This window comes from Miniopterus natalensis, chromosome 6, assembly GCF_054644295.1.
Source record: "Miniopterus natalensis isolate mMinNat1 chromosome 6, mMinNat1.hap1, whole genome shotgun sequence".
Taxonomy (NCBI): Eukaryota; Metazoa; Chordata; class Mammalia; order Chiroptera; family Miniopteridae; genus Miniopterus; species Miniopterus natalensis.
This window is the reverse complement of record NC_142086.1, coordinates 24,068,686-24,086,702: the sequence shown is the minus strand read 5'-3', so window position 1 is coordinate 24,086,702 and position 18,017 is coordinate 24,068,686. Positions and strand designations below refer to the sequence as shown.

The window sequence follows — 18,017 nt, the reverse complement described above, 5'->3', positions numbered from 1 at the left end:
TTGCCTGTTGCCTCTCTGAGTGCCGCAGCTGAAACTTTCCACGTTAATGTCCTGTAACAATGGGAATCTTGTATCTTCTCAAGCCAAGCTGGTTGCAATACGCAGCCCCAAGACGTCTTGTCCCCAAGAATATTGCCTATGCAAATGCCCTGATGAAGAGTGTGGATCTTATTAAAGGCGTCACAAGGGTAGATGAAAGGCCATATGTCAGAGACACACCCCTGTGTATCATACCCTAACCTCATTCAGCCATTCCCTTTCTGTGTCAACTCAGGTCCTCAATTTTTATCATTCCTCTACCACCCTGGGTTCAACGTCTCTCCTCTCCCTAGACTCTCTCTGGAGAATGTCAAGACCTTTTCTCCTTTTCTCCTTTATTATGCAGAGTAATATATTCTTCTTCCCTAGGCAAGCTGGACCTAGCAGACATCAGGGCACTGGAGGTTCAGCTTCTCACAAGCAATCATCTCCCAGTAAAATCAAGTCAGAGCCCCTACAAGCTCCTTAATTTTACCCCTTATTGTTGTAACTATGTTTTTTTCATTTAATCTTCAGGATAAACACTGTGAATAAAATATTAGAAGAGTTATTATAAATGATTAAGATGGGATGCAGAGAACTTAAGCTACTTACTCAACTTCACGAAATAGAGAAATAGCTAAATTTGTTTTTTATCTCAAAGGCTCAGCCCATCATCAGTGAATCCCATGCCAGCCAGCATGCCTTACCCACAGCCTTCCTAGTTCACCCAGGCGCATCCCGACAGGCTGGTGCCAGAAGTAGAAACGGGTACGAGCAGATAACCTGGCCCCAAAGCGGTGAAGGCTTAGTACCAGCCGACCAGAACCAGCACTCCATGGAGAAATGGAATTGCTTTTTTAGCCAGCAGCTGCTACTGTCAATAACTGTATTGGCCACCATTTTAAAAAGATTAATTTCAAATTCCTTATATTCAAAATCCCCACCAATTAGCTCGGGCTGACACCGTTTTTGCAGCATGCTATAACAAGAGGGGCAGCTGTCCTCTCCTGTGGAGGGACTAGGGATTCGCTCCTGAAGCTGCTATTAGCATTAATGGGAGCTGTGAATCTACCTTGTCTCATTTCAGGGGGAGGAGAGAGCTGGCTGGATGATGAATATAGGTAAGATTATTCTATTCAAAGCATTGCTCACAATTTCTATGAGCAGCGATGGTTTATCTCCCTGTATGTCTTTATGAACCAAATTTGGCTCCGAAGTCATAATGCTTTACATTATCAGCTGTATCAGGTAGTGTCACCAATGACAAGCGCCTGCTGTTAAAAATAAATGCTGCTTTCTGTTCTGCATCTCAGCCGGTTTTTCATACGGACTCCTAGGGGCTTGTGCAACAGTGGGAATCCATTTATCGGCACAAAACAGCCTCTTGTTTACACACGATCGCTTTGTAATCACACAGCCTGTGTACAAGAAGTCAAGAGAAATAATAGGCATGGCTCAGACTGCAAGGCTGGAGCAAGGGGGCTGGCTTTTGACAATCAAGCGCTACTTTTGAGGATTACTGCGGCCTTTGATAAACTGCCAAACAATCACGGAGACCAGCTCTAGGGCAAAGCACACTGAAGACCTTTCGCGCTCTTCATTTTCATAGAGACTCTTCACAGGGCATGCTGAGCAATCGCTTACTAATTGGAAATCAAACGTATTAGAAGAAAAGGTAGCTTATGTGTTCTCCCTGAAAACTCAAATAATCTCTTATTCTCTTTTCATACCAAAGAAATCATTTTCTGCACTCATAAAACATAAAGGTAGTGTACCCTTTTTTTCCATAAACCCGTGTCCCCAAAGCATATGCACGGTTTTCCTGACGTTGAATTTATGTTCCTGGCATGAGCATAGCTCCACAGAGGCAGCGATTGCTACAGACAACTCCAAACCTTTCCATTCACCCCCTCACCTGGCTGAAATAGGATTACAGTAATATTCTCAAGGAAGGCATTAGGAGACAGTCCTTCATGTGTTTCTCAGCCTTCTGCATATCTTGCTGGGTGAGCCAGGAGTGAAAAGCCATGAGCAGTCTACAACAGGGCCTTTTACCAGGGTTGCGTTTGCCTTGAGCAACCTTGAGAGACGACTTAACATATTTCCCCACACAAAGGACAAGCGTACTGTTTGCTATAAAAGTAGTAAGGTCCCCAAATCATTGTTCCTCAGGTGGGCACCCACCTGCTCCATCTCACATGGGACTCGGGGCAAGGAAAAGGGATGCAAACACACTGACGCTCATGCTGCTTGCTGTGCCATAAGGAATAAAGCCCGTCATCTCCGACAAAGTGTCTCTTACTTCTCTGCCAGCATGCATGAAACAGTAACAGGACAGTGTATTAGCTTATAAGTCGGATAAAATTAAACTCCAGGCCTGACACTAAGATGTAACATCTGTGCATGATCTGGATATCCTCAACACCACTGGTAAAATAATGGGAGAAAAATCTTTCTGTAATATATTAGCACAGATTTTTTTTAATTGGGTAGCCCCTTCTTTCCTTCCTTCCTTCCTCTCCTCTCCTCTCAGTTCATGTGATTCAGGGGTGTTCAACCCTTTTCCTTCTCAACTCCAGAAGTGGAAACATGGTCCAGCCCAGGTATTCCACCCTCCTGTTCACAACAGTTGGTTCAGGAATGTAGCTCAAGCCAAATAAGTGAGACTCACTTTATTGAGCACCAACGCTCAAATAAAAACTATTCTAGAAGCTGCAAATAGATTTGGAAGCAAAACACCTTCTTCTTTGGAAACGCTTATATACAAGTGGATTTTTCCTGGAACTATTAGGAAAGAACTGCTAATGTAGTAGAGCAGATGACTGGAGGTGCAGTGGCCTCCTTGCCTCCTTACTGGGAGATCTTATGTGATGATGAACTTACCCAAGAGGGAAGCAGATGAAGAGATAGATTCCCGGTGTCCCATTTGAGAACCTCATGTAGCCAGGCATGCCTGAGCCAATCTACTCCTGCATATTTCAGTCACGTAGTAGATTAGCTCCATTTTTAAGTCAAGCCAGCCATTCTGAGTTATGTGTCTGTCACTTAAAACCAAAAGCCCTAACAATACTGGGATTAAGTAAATTTGGGTAATTCTGCATACTATACTGGAGAGTTCTTATGCAGGTTCACATATTAAAGTCATGAGAAGTTCTGCTATAAAAAAACATTGTTTAATTTTGTTTAACATGGGATTTCTTATACTATTTTCCATGGACCTTTCCACTTTTTTCCCAAAAACTTTTACCAACGTTTTGTAAAACTGATGCTCCATGGACCTCGATATTAGAATATTCTTTTCCCTGCAAACTGTAAACTCATAAATCAGAGAATCAAACAGAATATACAGAAAATGTGGGCACACATGAAAGCTTTTGTTTATACACTCTTGTATTTATTCCACCAGCACTTAATGAAAACCCACTATGTGTCAGACACAGTGAAAGGCATGGAATACATAAACTCAGAAAGAAAATTAGAGCAGATTATTACCAAAAGTCGCTGCCTTCCTATTGATCATAGAAATATTATAAATGTCTAAAAATATTGAAGTGTTTAATTTCCACAAAGAAGTTTGATATTAAACTTTATCATACTAAAACCATATAAAATTAATCTATTTTCTTGATATTTGCTAGGCATTACAAAGTAAATTTCTCAGATTAAATATATTCACGATCTCTCAGAAGACAGCTAGAAATAGTGAAATATCTAGCCTATTTAGAACATGAGGATAATGTAATTTTATAAGAGGAAACCTAATAATATCAGATTTACAACCCAATTTATAGTCCAAATGTTCCAATTTGTTCAGGAAATAAAACCAAAGTCAATAAGCTGTGTGTTAAATATTCTAAACAATGAATGGAAACTGCTTTGCATTGTTATAAGATAGAAAAACACATAAAAGAAGATATGTATAGAGCAAAATGTAATCTTGAAACCAGACTCGCCAGGAAATGAATTATGTGAATCAATTCAATTCAACAAGATTTTTGGTTCCTACTATTTGTCCAGTCCATTGGTGGGCACTTTGGGGCTATTTTAGAACACAACAGAAAATACAGCATTCTACAGTCATCTTATTTAGTCTGAGTAATCAGCCTGGAAGGCAGGTTTCATTTTTGACTTGCCCTCTAAGTGCCCATGAAAAATCAGAGAACAGAAATACATCTATTCAAGATGCAAGCTCTAAACACAAGAGGTTGAGGGAGAGATGAATTAGGTCAGAGTAGCTTGGGTAAACTTCAAGGAGAATCTCAAGAGGAGAAATTAATATAAGCAAAGTTTTTTGTTTTGTTTTGTTTTTGTTTTGAGTTAGTGTGCTTTTAAGCTGCAAAGTATACATGGTGTAACTGCTTTGAGTGAGGCTGAGGAAAACATTGACAAGTACCTAGAGTAAAGTCTAGGCAGGGAGGACAGGATCAATGACAGACCAAAAGAAGGGGGCATATTATGTATTTATTTCAACAAGCATTTGTTGAACAGCTCCTCTAGGAAAAACAGCGTGGTAAACCTTTAAAAGTTTATAATTAATAACTTTCCCAATTTGTGAAAAAGTGTTAATAAATTAGGATACAGAAAATGGCGCACTGAAAAAAACATTCAGCAAGGGTCATTTGATTTGAACAATTACATGCTATTGAAGGTCAAAATGGGGTAAATCCCTTCTGGCTCGAAGTTAGACAGCTGGATATATTCTGAGTCTTAAGAATAAAAGATTTTGACAGGTAGAAAAGCACATGAGAAAGAATGAATGGAACTTGATAATTTATAGAATAGAGAGAATGTAGAATTCTACCTCCAAGGAGATAATGTACTTGAAATCATTTTGAACTGGTCTAGCACAATAAAACTGTAAAGGATTATACAGTGGCCTGGGTCAACTCACTTACTCTGTTGCAGCCTTGGTTCTTCAATTGGAAAATATAGACAGTCATGCCTCCTCTGGTTTTTTCACATTGGCTTTTTGCAGGCACTTAATAAAAAGATGAACCAAAACAATTTTTTTAATTTTAATTTTTTTTTAAATCCTCACCCAAGAATATTTTTTCCATTGCTTTTCAGAGAGTGAAAGGGAAAGAGAGGGAGTGAGAGGGAGAGAAACATAGATGTGAGAGGGACACATCATTGGTTACCTCCCACACTCACCCTGACCCGGCCAGGGATCAAGCTTGCAGCCCAGGTATGTGCCCTTAGCCGCGATCAAACCCAAGACCCTTTGATCCGCAGGCTGATGCTCTAAACACAGCCAAACCGGCTAGGGCTTTTGTTAATTTTTTACCATTTATGTTTCTTTTTTAGAACAGGTTGTTGAGATATAATATACAAAAGGACTGGACAAATTTAAACTACACAATCTATGAGCTTGGGCATACATATCCACCAGCAAACCGTCACCACAATCAAGATGATAAATATATTCATCTCCTCCAAAAGTTTCCTCACATTCCTTTGTTTTTGTTTTTCTTTTTTGTGGTAAGAACACTTAACATGAAATCTACCCTCCTAACAAATTTTTTAAAAAATATATCTTATTGACTTCAGAGAGAAGGGAGAGGGAGATATAGAAACATCCGTGATGAGAGAGTCATTGATCAGTTGCCTCCTGCATGCCCCTGCTGGGGATCGAGCCCGCAACCCAGGCATGTGCCCTGACTGGGAATCAAACCTCGATCTCCTGAATCCTAGGTTGATGCTCAATAGCTGAGCCATGTCTGGCCAGGCTTACCAATTTTTTTAAGTGTACAGCACAGCATTGTTAGCTATAGGCAGGATGTTGTACCGCGGGTCTCTAGAACTTATTCATCGTGCAGAACTGAAACTTTATATCCATCCACCTACCCATATTCCCCTCCCTCAGCCCAGGGAAACCACCGTGCTACTCTCTGCTTCTATGAGTTTGAGTATTTTAGATACTTCATGTACTTGGAAAAATGCAGCATTTGTCCGACCAACATATTTTTAAGTTATCAATCACTTTAAATTTGAAGTTTATTTATGATCCCCCCAAATCAATACCTGCACATTTAGGTAAGTCAGTTAACTTTAAATGAAGTTAAAATAAAAAATAGAGGAATCGTTTCCAAGCAAAGTCAGCAAAGCCAAAGCAAGTATCTTCTGACTAAAGATGCAAACATGAAAATCGAAATACATAGGTTTACAGGGCAAACATAAAATAAAATCTACCTATCTCTCAGCCTGCTTGCAGTGCAGGTTTCTGCCACAGCCTCAGAGAAATTCTAATGTGTTTTGACATATTTATCTGTGGGAGACTCTGCCATTGCATTAGCATTCTTCAAATTATTTTTACATTTAAATTGATTTCAATTACATAGACATTTCAAAACATTAATATTCATTTGAGGTATTTCTGATATCATCTCTCGGTGTGCTAAACTTTTTTAGGCACTGGTTCATAATTAACTCACTCCACATGTAGCTGCTGGAGAGCAGCCCTATGAAATTCTGATTAGTGTAAGAGCTTGTTTTGCATATGCTCAAAGATCCTAAATTATAAACATTCCATTGACAAAGAGTTCACGGGTATAAACTCTTCCACTAAGATTCCACTTTCAGGTTTCTCTCTCTCCTATTGTTTGAGAATAAGTAACTTGGGCAAGAGAGACTCTCGAGCAACAAATACATTCATTGGCTTATTACGAGAGAAAAGGAGGGGAATTTGATTGACCCTTTGGGGGAGATAGGGAAGGGGAACAGAGTCTGGAGGGGGAAACAGACAACAACCCGACCCCTTCCTGTGGACCCCCTGAAAGATTTAATGTGAATGGAATGAATGTCCTATGGAAACATATGAAAAAATTAAATTCATTTGTGCAAATAGAAGCAGCATGGACAATTTCAAGAGCCTCGGGTAGAGGGAAACCAGGAACATTTAAGAAAGAAATTAACAGAACTTGTAAAGAGGAATCATGGAATCACTAGTGTTTGAAGCAGTGCCATTTAAATCTCACTGGGCAGAGAAACCCACAAAACGTTATCTGGAATACATGAAAATTAAATTAAATAATATATAAAATACTTGGCACTTAGAAGGCACTGAAGTTGCAGCTATTATATTACCTCATCTAGGCTTCGCTACTGAGTTCAACAGAAGGCTTGGGCTGCGTCCCCCAGGAGCGCTAGGCTGAAACGCAAGATTAGGCAACACTGCCCCCTCGCGGCCCGCTCTGTGCTCCGGGCAGATCAGCCTCATCAGCTGACCATTGAAATCAATGTAAAGGCTGCATTCCTGAGTCGGGTTGGGGTCCAGGCATCCATGGGATAAAAGCTAAACTTGTGTTCCTATTGGGATACAATTTTATAAGGAGGCCTAGAAATTTCCCCAAAGTTGTATTAGACTACAGAGAACCCCTGAAATTCCAGAGAAAAAATCCACTGTGAGCTAAGAGTGGTCCAGAGGGAGCAGTAGGGTGGAGATTACAGAAGAACCTACAGTTTGGGTTGAAGGTCTGACCCGGCTTGATCCTGGCAAAAGCTCTGGCCTCCTGGAAATCGGCAGGTGCAGTATTAAGAAGTCAGCATCACTAGTGACGTAAGAGCTTTAGAGTTGACAACAAATAGAGAGTGAATGCGATTTCCTAGCTAGTAGGAGAGATTATTAAGAGTCAGTGAGGTAAAGGAGGTGGACAGCAAGATTACCAAGAAGAGTAACAATGGATTTCTGGTTATCTCTCACCTTCCAAACCTCATCCAAGTGGGGCAAATCAGAAAAATCTGTGATTTCCCTTATGTCAGGGACTGGAAGTTTTCAGGCAGGGTCCAGACTTCCAGTGACTAGAATGACTTTTGGCAGGAGAACACTCTAAGTCCTATAAGACACACTTATTATTGGGGACAAGGAATCTGAACTGCAGAACTGGCACAACGTGTAGCTGAAGTTGGATTCTCATTTTAGCCAATAGGGGCCATACTCTGGAAACAGCAGCTGAGCATGTGAGTATGAATTAAAAAGAAGCAGCTCTAAGAGAAAATATGGAGCACCCTTGGCTGAAGGAGTGAGGTTACCTTGTCAGAGAACCTATGCAAGGAGCTGGACCAGCAAAGCATAAATGCAGCCGTGGACTCTGCCAAACCAATTTACAAGAGCAACACTGTACACCAGCCACAGAAACAACAGCAGCAGAAAAGCGAACCCCACTAGTCAATCAGTCAGTTCTCCAGTTCTGTCTTGGTTAGGCAATTGTAAGCAAGATCTGCCCGTTTGAGTAGTCCTCTGGAGCCATTAAACAATTCAGAAGGGAAAGAAAAAAGACACTGGACATCCTGCTACTTAGGAAATTATGTAATTGAGTTGGTTTTCATTTAAAATTTTTAAGTTTTCAGATAAATATAATAAATTGATGTACTTTCAGGCCTTCCCAATAAGCCGTATTTTTCTTTAATAAAGGCATAAACTCACATGGACAAAGAGTATTTGGAAAAGAGACAAAAATGACAGTTTTGGAAGCTAGAAAGCATCTGGATGAGTGGTAAATTACTTGGCAAATCTGAAAAGGCTGAAGTCTAAGCCAGCAGGAGGCAAAGCTGAGAAGCAACACAATACATGCAACAGAATCCCCAAAGACCCAAGACTTTGTGGACCGGGTACCTCTGGGAGTGAAAGTGATGATAAAAGCAGCAAGACTGCTTGAGAGTCAGTTTTGAGAAATAATTAGACGTCCCGACCCTCACCAACCTTGTGAAGCTGGGCAGCCACTCCTCTCTCACTCTGGCAGACTAGAAGTTCACTCTGCAGAGAATAAAACTGAGGTATCTCTACCAGGAGGCCACCAGGCAGAATTTCAGGCAAAGGTACCATTATGGAAATAGGGAAATAAAATAAAAGTTCCCATACGGAATGCTGAGACCCCCACCCTCGCCTTGTAACACAAGCTTTCAGAATGCTAGTTATGAAAACTACACCCTTCAGGCAGGTCAAAGACAATTTTTCTGGGCAATTTTGCAAGTTCAAGAGAAAAGCCTTAAAAATGCTCTCATAAAGGATTTCCCAAGGAAACATACTAGTTAAATCACTCTACCCTGAAGCTACGGTTCATGCTTATGAGTTTTGGTGCCCTCTTCTTAAATGTAACTGGCCAACAAAGATATTTAAGGCAAGCCTCTAAATGACAAACATTAGCCAAACCATATACCCATAAAAGCAACCTGAAGGGAAACAAGACTATACTGGAAGAAGAAAAATAAATTTTTAATATAACAATATTCTCAGAAAAATACAAGCAGATACATCAACCAAGCAAAATAAGGATACATTAATTAAGGAGTTCTAACTGCTGCAATAGAAGCACCTTGGCATCTCAATGTCTTAACATCATAGATAGTTATTTCTCACCTATATCAATTCCAATTAGTAATGCACGGGGAGATAGGGAAGGGGTTGGGGGGCTCTGTTCCACAGAGTTATTCAGGGTCCTAGGCTCCCTCCATTTGTGACTGCTCCATCTCTTTGGTCATTAGAGTTCTACCTATTCATCTCTCAAATGATGAAAGAAGTGTCAGAGAAAACATACCTAGTTCTTAACACTTTGGCCTAGAAAAACATATGCTATTTTCGTTCACTTTCCATTAGCAAGACGCAAGAGGAACTTAGAAATGTATTCCCTGACTGAGCAGTTATTTTCCATCAGCAACTCTATTTTAAGGAAAGAGATACAAATCTATATTAGAAAGCTGACTGTCTATGCCACACTATTAAGAAAGAATGGCAGGAAAGAAAGAAAAGATGGAAGGGAGGAAGGAAGGAAGGAAGGAAGGAAGGAAGGAAGGAAGGAAGGAAGGAAGGAAGGAAGGAAGGAAGGAAGGAAGGAAGGAAGGAAGGAAGGAAACATAAAATAGCTCTTAGAAAATATAAGTGTAGTAGCAGTTCTTAAATAGTCAACATTAGATTCAGAAGATAAAATTGAGAAAACATGGCAGAAAGTAGAGCAAAAAGGCAAAGCAATAGAAAATATCACAGAAACCTAAAAAAGAAAGTTAGAATTCAATCCATAAGGTCTAATATCAAAATAATAAAACTTCCACTAAAAAACATACAAGGAAAGATTGGGGAAAACATAATTAAATTAAGAATTCAGGACAAATTCATAAAACCAAAAATATAAATCGCTTGATAAAAAAAAGTTCACCAAAGGATTGACATAGTAGATAAAAACACCTAGACCAAGATACATTACAAGATGTTTAAGGTCATTGAGGAAAACAGAGATTTTGAAAGCATTAAGAGCAATAAGTCATAGTTCATACAATGATCAATATTAGAATGACAGAAGACCTGAATAGACATTTCTCCAAAGAAGACATACAGATGGCCAAGAGACATATGAAAAGATGCTCAGTGGCACTAGTCATCAGAAAATGCAAATTAAAATCACAATGAGCTATCACCTCACACCTGTCAGAATGGCTGCCATCAACAAATCAACAAAAAACAAGTGCTGGTGAGAGTGTGGGGAAAGGGGAGCCCTCATACATTGTTGGTGGGACTGCAAATTGGTGCAACCACTATGGAAAACAGTATGGAAGTTCCTCAAAAAATTAAAAATGGAACTACTTTATAACCTGACCATTCCACTTCTAGATATTTATCCAAAGAAATCCAAAACAATAACTCAAAAGGATATATGCACCCCTGTGTTCATTGCAGCATTATTTATAATAGCCAGATACGGAAGCAACCTAAGTGCTCTTCAGTAGACAATTAGATAAAGAAGATGTGGTGCATATATTAAATGGAATACTACTCAGCCATAAAAAAAGAAGGAAATCTTACCTTTTGCCCCAACATGTATGGACCTAGGGGGTATTATGCTAAGTGAAGTAAAACAGACAAAGACAAATACCATATCTTTTTCACTTATATGTGGAATCTAAAGAGCAAAATAAACAAACAAAACAGAAACAGACTCAGATACAGAGAACAAACTAAGCATTGCCAGATGGGAGGGGGATTAGTGGGCTGGGTGAAGAAGGTGAAGGAAATAAGAAATGCAAATTGATAGTTACAAGATAGTCTTGGGGATGTAAAGTACAACATAGGGAATATATTCAGCAATAGTGTACTAGCTATGTATGGTGCCAGGTCAGTATTAGACTTACTAGTACTCACAGGGTGTTCACTCTGTAAATTACATAAATTTCTAACCACTATGCTGTACACCTGAAACTAATATAAAATAATACTGAATGTCAACTGTAATTGAAAAAATTTTTAAACAGAAATTAAAATAAAGAATTAGAACAGCATTGGATTTCTCAATATTAAAACAGAAGCCAGAAGACAGTAGAACATTGAGATCCAAATTACAAAAGTACATAATTTTGAACCTAGAATTCCAGACCCAGCCAAACTAGCCATGACGAGTGATGGTATACTAAGAAAGACAATTTCAAACACGCAAGGCCTCGAAAAGTTTACCTATCCTGCAACCTTTTTCAGGATGCTGCTATAAATTGTGTTCCATCAGGACAAGAGATTAACTGAGAAAAAAAGGCTAGAGCGCTAAGAGAATACAATTCAACATGACCGAGAAATGAAGAGACTCTTCAGGAAGATGAAGAACAGAGATGTCAAGACAGTACCTGTGCATCAGGCCTAGAGATCAATCAACCTATAGAGAAGAGGGGAAATGTGTCATTAAAAAGATGAAATTGATTGTATACCTGCAATACTGACATTATGTTGAGAGGCAATTTAAAGAGTGGGGAAAGTTGGAGATAAAGTAGCAGCAGTAGTAGTATTAGCAGTAACAGCAATAATAGTGGTGCTTGTATTACAGAAAACAGTGATTTACTTAAACCTAGATGAAGGAAAAGAAAACCTGTGAAAGAATAAATTAAATAACATAAGAGTATGTATGAAATACTAGTAATATATAATTGAGTAGTCAGGTAAAATTGCAGACTTTGTAAAATGTCTAGCTCTGCTTTCAAACATAGAGGTTGATTGTTTTATTTTTTCACATCTCATTCTGTTGCACTTTTCAGGAACATGTCCTCTCTGAAAGCAGAAGATGGCCATGAGGTGTGGCCTGGGTTTCACTTTCTCATTATTATCGCCTTCAATACACAGCAGAAAATTGAAATCATTTGGTAGCCCCTGTAAAAATATTGGCAACATTTTCAAACTCCTATTAAAATTTTGATCTTTTAAAGCTTAAACGATGTCCTTTGAGGAAAGGTGTTGGCAATTCTCCGTGAATATTATGCAAAATAAAATTAATTTTTAATAATTAAGAACAAGAAAGGCAAGTTGGAACACTGCAAAAGTAAGAGACCTACCTATCCATCTGGTACAATTTGTGCCAGCCATACCAATTAGTGCAAATTTAATACTTACAAAAAATTTTCCATAGTAAGGAAAAAAGTAAGCCATATTACCCTGACCTAGCTTAATAGATTTCAGGAATCATCTTTATTCATACCATAGCAGGGCTTACAGGAGAGGAAAATACACCCCTATCTTGCTTAAGTCAGGGTTTTGGGGTTGGGGTGGTGGTGTTTTTTTCTAAGTTTGCATTTTCACTCAATTTCTGTTAAAGACACCAAATGCACTCCTCCCCACCCCACCCCTGCACATCACAACTTTGGGTCAGGTAACATAGCATGAACCACTGAGTAGGGGGAAAGATTAGCAGGGTTTCTCAAAGGGCAACTTGTGAATCACATACCTAAGAACTGTCTGGAGTATTTGTTTAAAATGCAACTTCCTGGGCCCTGTCACAGAACAACTGACTCAAAATCTCTACAGTAGGTCTGAAAATCTTATCTTTTTATTTACAAATATTCCATGTGATTCTCATGCAGCTGAAATTTGAAGACCCACTGATCTAGGATGTGGGATCCTAAAGTCAGATAATTCTAGAAGTCTTACTGCCACAGATTTCAAGCAAAAGCAAAGACGTCTCATTTTTAGAGTCGAAGCAAGATAAGACTCTTTTGAAAGCCACAGTCACTGACATTGGAGAACAAGAAATAAGCCTTGAAGACACAAGTTTGCAAAGGCTGAGAATCAAGGCGTCAGACATCTCAAGACAAATACCTCTTCTGAATTTTCTGCAGAGGTAGAAGCTTGCGATTGTGCATGGACATGCTTGGACTGCAATATTATCCTATAATTTTATAACTCCAATTTTATAAATTTTCTTTTAAATAAAAAATTGAAAGAAAACAATGGGGGTTGTATTTTGGAGTCTTTAACTATTAGGATTGAGTATAGCTGTCTACATAAGAAAAATAACCCTGGCTTAAGCAAGATGGGAGTTTTGGACCTGGCTGGGTGGCTCAGTTGGGTGGAGCATCGTCCCATACATCAAAAGGTTGCAGGTTGGATTCCTGGTCAGGGTACATACCTAGGTTTTGGGTTCAATCCTGGTCAAGGTGTGTACGGGACGCAGCTGACTGATATTTCTCTCTCTCCCTTCCTCTCTCCCTAAAATCAATAAAAAACATATCCTCGGGTGAGGATTACAGAAAACAAAAAAGGATGGGAGTTTTATTTTCCTCTCATGTAAGAGCTAATGAAGCAGGTCCACAACTTCTTCAGGAGCCCATGCTGCTTCCATCCTAATAGTCTGGGTAGGCGCTTATGGTTACATCATGGCTGCTGGGGCTCCAGGCATCACGTCCTGTTCCAAGCAGCAGGAAGGAACAATGGCAAAAACGTGCATATCAACCAAGTCAGCCTCGCTTTTAAGGCACTTTCCCAGAAGCCCTACAAAACAACCTCCACTACATTTTATCAGCCAGTTAACTTCTGTCTACTATGCAAAGGAGCCTATGAAATGTAGTTTTGGGCACATTGCTATCTCCAGCAAAACTGGCATCTCATTGCTCAAAGAGAATTGGAGTAGGTATTTAGAAGACCAAATTCTGTCCTGTATTTAATATTAAGCTGTGGGCAATTCACCCATCTTCCCTCTAGACTTCAGTTTACTCTTCTGTAAAACAGTAACTGACACTGTTCAGCACTGTTACAACATTCGGAGGTGACATATGTAAAAGTCTTGACACACAGTAGGAATTTAATAAATGAAACAATTATCCAAAAAAGTCTCTAACTTCTAAAATACATTTTTACAGTTATTGGACATTGTTGTAGAAAGGTTAACTCTCTGATCGTGTATATAATACCATCAAACACTGGAATTACATCCCACTGCCTTGCTAGTGTAGTTCAACTGCTTTATTCTACCTAATTCCATTATCTCCATACCACCCTCTGGGGAAGTACTGTTTAGGACTTAACAGGCTCTTACAAGGTTAGTCAACTGCTAAAGAAAACTAAGTATCTAGAAATAATGGAAAGGACTAATAATGAAGAGATTCACACAGCATATGTAATGGGTATCCAAATCCATATAACCCTTTACTCTCCACCAAAACAACAGCCTCATTAGCCCAATAGAGATTTTGTCTTAAAGACATACTACTTTCCTTTCTTAAAAATTTCAAGTCCAGTCTTCTCAATAGTGTTTCTACAAGGAGACCGAAGGATCTAAGCATGTCTATTCTACTATCGTTCACTTCTCTACTTATTTTTAATAGATTAAAAAATCTGACTACCAAGTCCCCCCAATATATCCCAATATATACATGTGACTTATTATCCTTCCTATCAAGAGTTGGATTCTATTTCCTGAACTCTTAAATCTGGGCAGGTCAACTTAGCCTTGCTTTGACCAAAAGAAGGTGTCAACAGTGATGAGATAAAACTTACAAGACAAGGGAGGCCTCAATAGGCCTTACAGCTCTGGCTTTACCCAGTTGGAGCACTGCACTGAGACCCCCATAAAAGCAGGCCTAGCCTATGTAGAGGCAGATGTAGATGCCAGAAGACAGCCAGCACCAACTGCCAGATGTGTGAATTACAACATCAGACCTTCTAGCCCAGGAGATCCCCTAGCAGAATGCAACCACATGAGTGAGTGAGCCCAGAAGAAATCAGCAGAGGAACCACTCAGCCAACAGACAAGATAGCGAGGCCTAGTAAACCATTATTACTATAAACCATCAAGCTTTGAAGGGATTTCGTTACACAGCAATATAAACTGAAATAGTATGAGTGTATTCTGTGAAGAAATACATTGAAGCTTTTATTTACCTTACAGTGGCCTCTGACCCTGTAAAAGGAAACCCAATACAATCCTAGGACATAATGGGTGCTCAAAAATGACTTGTAAAATGAATGAATAGAGTCATGATGAACCTCCTTTAACTCAGTAAAATCCATGGTTTGTAATCTGCATTGTTAAATCTCCACTGGTATCAAGATCAGAGCGCCATCTATTGGTCAGTCAGATAATTTTGAGGAGGCATAGCAAGGATGAGTTCATATTTTAATATAAAAGAGTCATTCAGAAATGCTTTTGAGTGAACCATGTGCTTACTTAGAGAAGAAAATCATTGTACAGATACACTGATACCTTTTTTCCTCTACTCTCTTTTATATTAGGAGCAGCTTCAATATACAATTGTTTCCACTATTTTATTGCTATTTAAAAAGCTACCCCCCAAAAAAATTCACCCTTAGTGGACTCAGACTGGGATTGTTTCTAACTTTTCCAATGTAAAAAAATAAAATTTAGTTACCTGATGTACATTTTATATCTAGTCAATATTAGAAATCTCCAGGAATTTACGTGGCTCAAAAGTACATGTTTTAGGAGTATATTATTAGGAATTGTTTTTTATTGACACAATGGAGCATCAGTAAACTATCCTGTGAAGTCTTTCCGGGCCTAAATCGCTGTGCCTATGTTCTATGATGCAGAACTTTAGTGCATCAATTGCCCATCTGAGTATTGGAGTAAACTCAAATTGCCTTGCAAGGAAAATCTTGGCCTTGTACACAAAACCTCATGAGGCGCATATCCACAGAGGTTGTGTGGCCTTCAGATCAGACTTATGTGCTGTGTGGAAAAGAAGATTCTCCCTTTACTGCTAACCTTTATGCAGCAAGTAGAAGCGAGAGGAGTGCCCAGCAGCACCTCACGTCCACAAGCCACTTGGTACTTTTTAATTGGTACTTTATAGACCTGCTCCCAGCTTGAACCAGCAGTTAGGGATCCCTTTCTGAAAACAGACATCTTCTGTGATTAGGGGTCTCCTTTTCTGAGAACTATTTTTACTTTTGCTGTGGTCATTGGCTTTTTATAACGGGAATCTGTGTAGTGTAGGAGTTCTTTGTAACTCAGGGAAGGCTGTGATTAGGGTACCTTGTAACAATACAGTGCGAGAGAGAGAGAGAGAGAGAGAGAGAGAGAGAGAGAGAGAGAGAGAGAGAGAGAGAGAGACAGAGACAGACAGAGACAGAGAGACAGAGAGAGACAGAGACAGAGAGATCCTGTTACAAAGTAGGGCAGGGGCCAGAGGTGACAGGGTGGGCTTCGGGCACTCTTAGAAGAATATAGGTGATGTGGTTCTCATTAATGCTTAAATGCTGGAAGAGATTTTAGTTAACTGTTGATGGACATACAAAATTTGTGCACTTAGGACTACTACCAGGAAATGTAATCCAAAATTCCTTCTACTATTTAATTCTTATCAAAAGCTTGTGTGTGTGAGAGAGAGAGAGAGAGAGACAGACAGACAGACAGACAGACAGACAGACAGTGCAAGAATATTACTACTTCTGGAGGATTACCTGAAGGCCTTTTCATTATTTCATTCCTCTAAATATTCTAAAAGGTATCCCGAGACCAAACCAGACCATATAAGGAAAGGACATGTGTATTTCATCACTTTAACCATCACATAATTTCTTTCATTTGAGCAACCATCATTTTTTGGTCAGGATTCCCTACAATGTCTTCTCATCTGGTCCCCCAATTTCTGTTTTCATACCCTTTAATGCATTCTCTACATACCAATCAGACTGTTTTTTGAAAAATACAATCCCTATATTGCCACATGTCTGTTTAAAACCTTCTGGAACTTCCTAATAAACTTTACACTAAAGATGAAATTTTCAACATTACCCGTAGGGCCGTGCACGATCTCATCCCTGCCTACCTCCTCGGTGTCTTTCTACGTCACTTGTGCCCTTTCAGTAACCTAATGGACTAAAAGGGAGAGGCCCTGTAAACAATGTTCTTCTTCCTTATGCAAACTTTAAACCAACTCTTTAGGCAAAATAGCCAAGTAAATGAGAGACTTTTTAAAAAATCTTTATTACATATTACATTTAGTATTGGGAAATATAACCTTTAAATAAAGGGGATTTCTATAAGCTAAACCTGAGAATTAGGCTTCCCCACCCAGGTAGAGGCAGCTCTGAATGGCTCCCCTTATGACCGTGGGCAGAGCCTCAGCTACTAAGTTTAACTCCTGGCCATAATTAGGGAGAGCCTGGGTTATGCTGAAGTGCCAAACAAACCCCAAATCTCAATGGCTTGAAGCCACAAAGGCATATTCCTTGTTCATGGAATATGTCCATCACAGCTAGGACTGTCCCTTATATTCTGGTCCTCTCTCTTGGACCCAGGCTGAGGGAGCAACCACCACCTCAGACTTTGCCGGTTGCCATTGCAAAAAGGTAAGGCAGGATTCTGGAAAGTTTCTCTGTCTTTCTGGCAATCACATGCTGTGCTCCAAAAGTGAATCACACCACTTCAATCCTAACCCAGTGGCCAGAACTAAGAAAAATGGACCGCCAGTAAATGTGTCCAGAGAAGAGAACTGGGTGCTGGTGAGCAGAAATAATAAACATCTCCATAGCCAAGAGCAACTTTGGACAGGTGCTCCCCGTAGGCATCCTGGCTTCCGAAGAGACACAGGCGTGGAAGGTGCTAGGCTACATATACCAAAATTCCCACTCAGAGTTTCATGGAGATGGATAAGGCTTCTTTAGGTGAAACCCTTCCTCATGGAAACTAGGCGAATGGGGAAGAGGTACTTCTCTTGACAAGACCCATTGTGAAAAGTTTGAGTTTTTGCTTCAATTTGGATTAAAAGTTAAGCTTAATTTGAGTTGGGTA

The 18,017-nt window shown here is 39.6% G+C and overlaps 1 protein-coding gene across 1 annotated transcript in view; it reads right to left on the bottom strand.

The window, feature by feature from the left end:
* Positions 1-4,930: 4,930 nt before the first annotated feature.
* Positions 4,931-18,017, bottom strand: part of NSUN3 (NOP2/Sun RNA methyltransferase 3) — a 161,794-nt gene continuing 148,707 nt past the window's right edge. Inside the window, exon 6 of the mRNA XM_087818111.1 lies at positions 4,931-4,999. Within this exon, the coding sequence (XP_087674237.1) occupies positions 4,978-4,999 (22 nt within the window). The 3' untranslated portion in view covers positions 4,931-4,977. The remainder of the gene's footprint in view (positions 5,000-18,017) is intronic.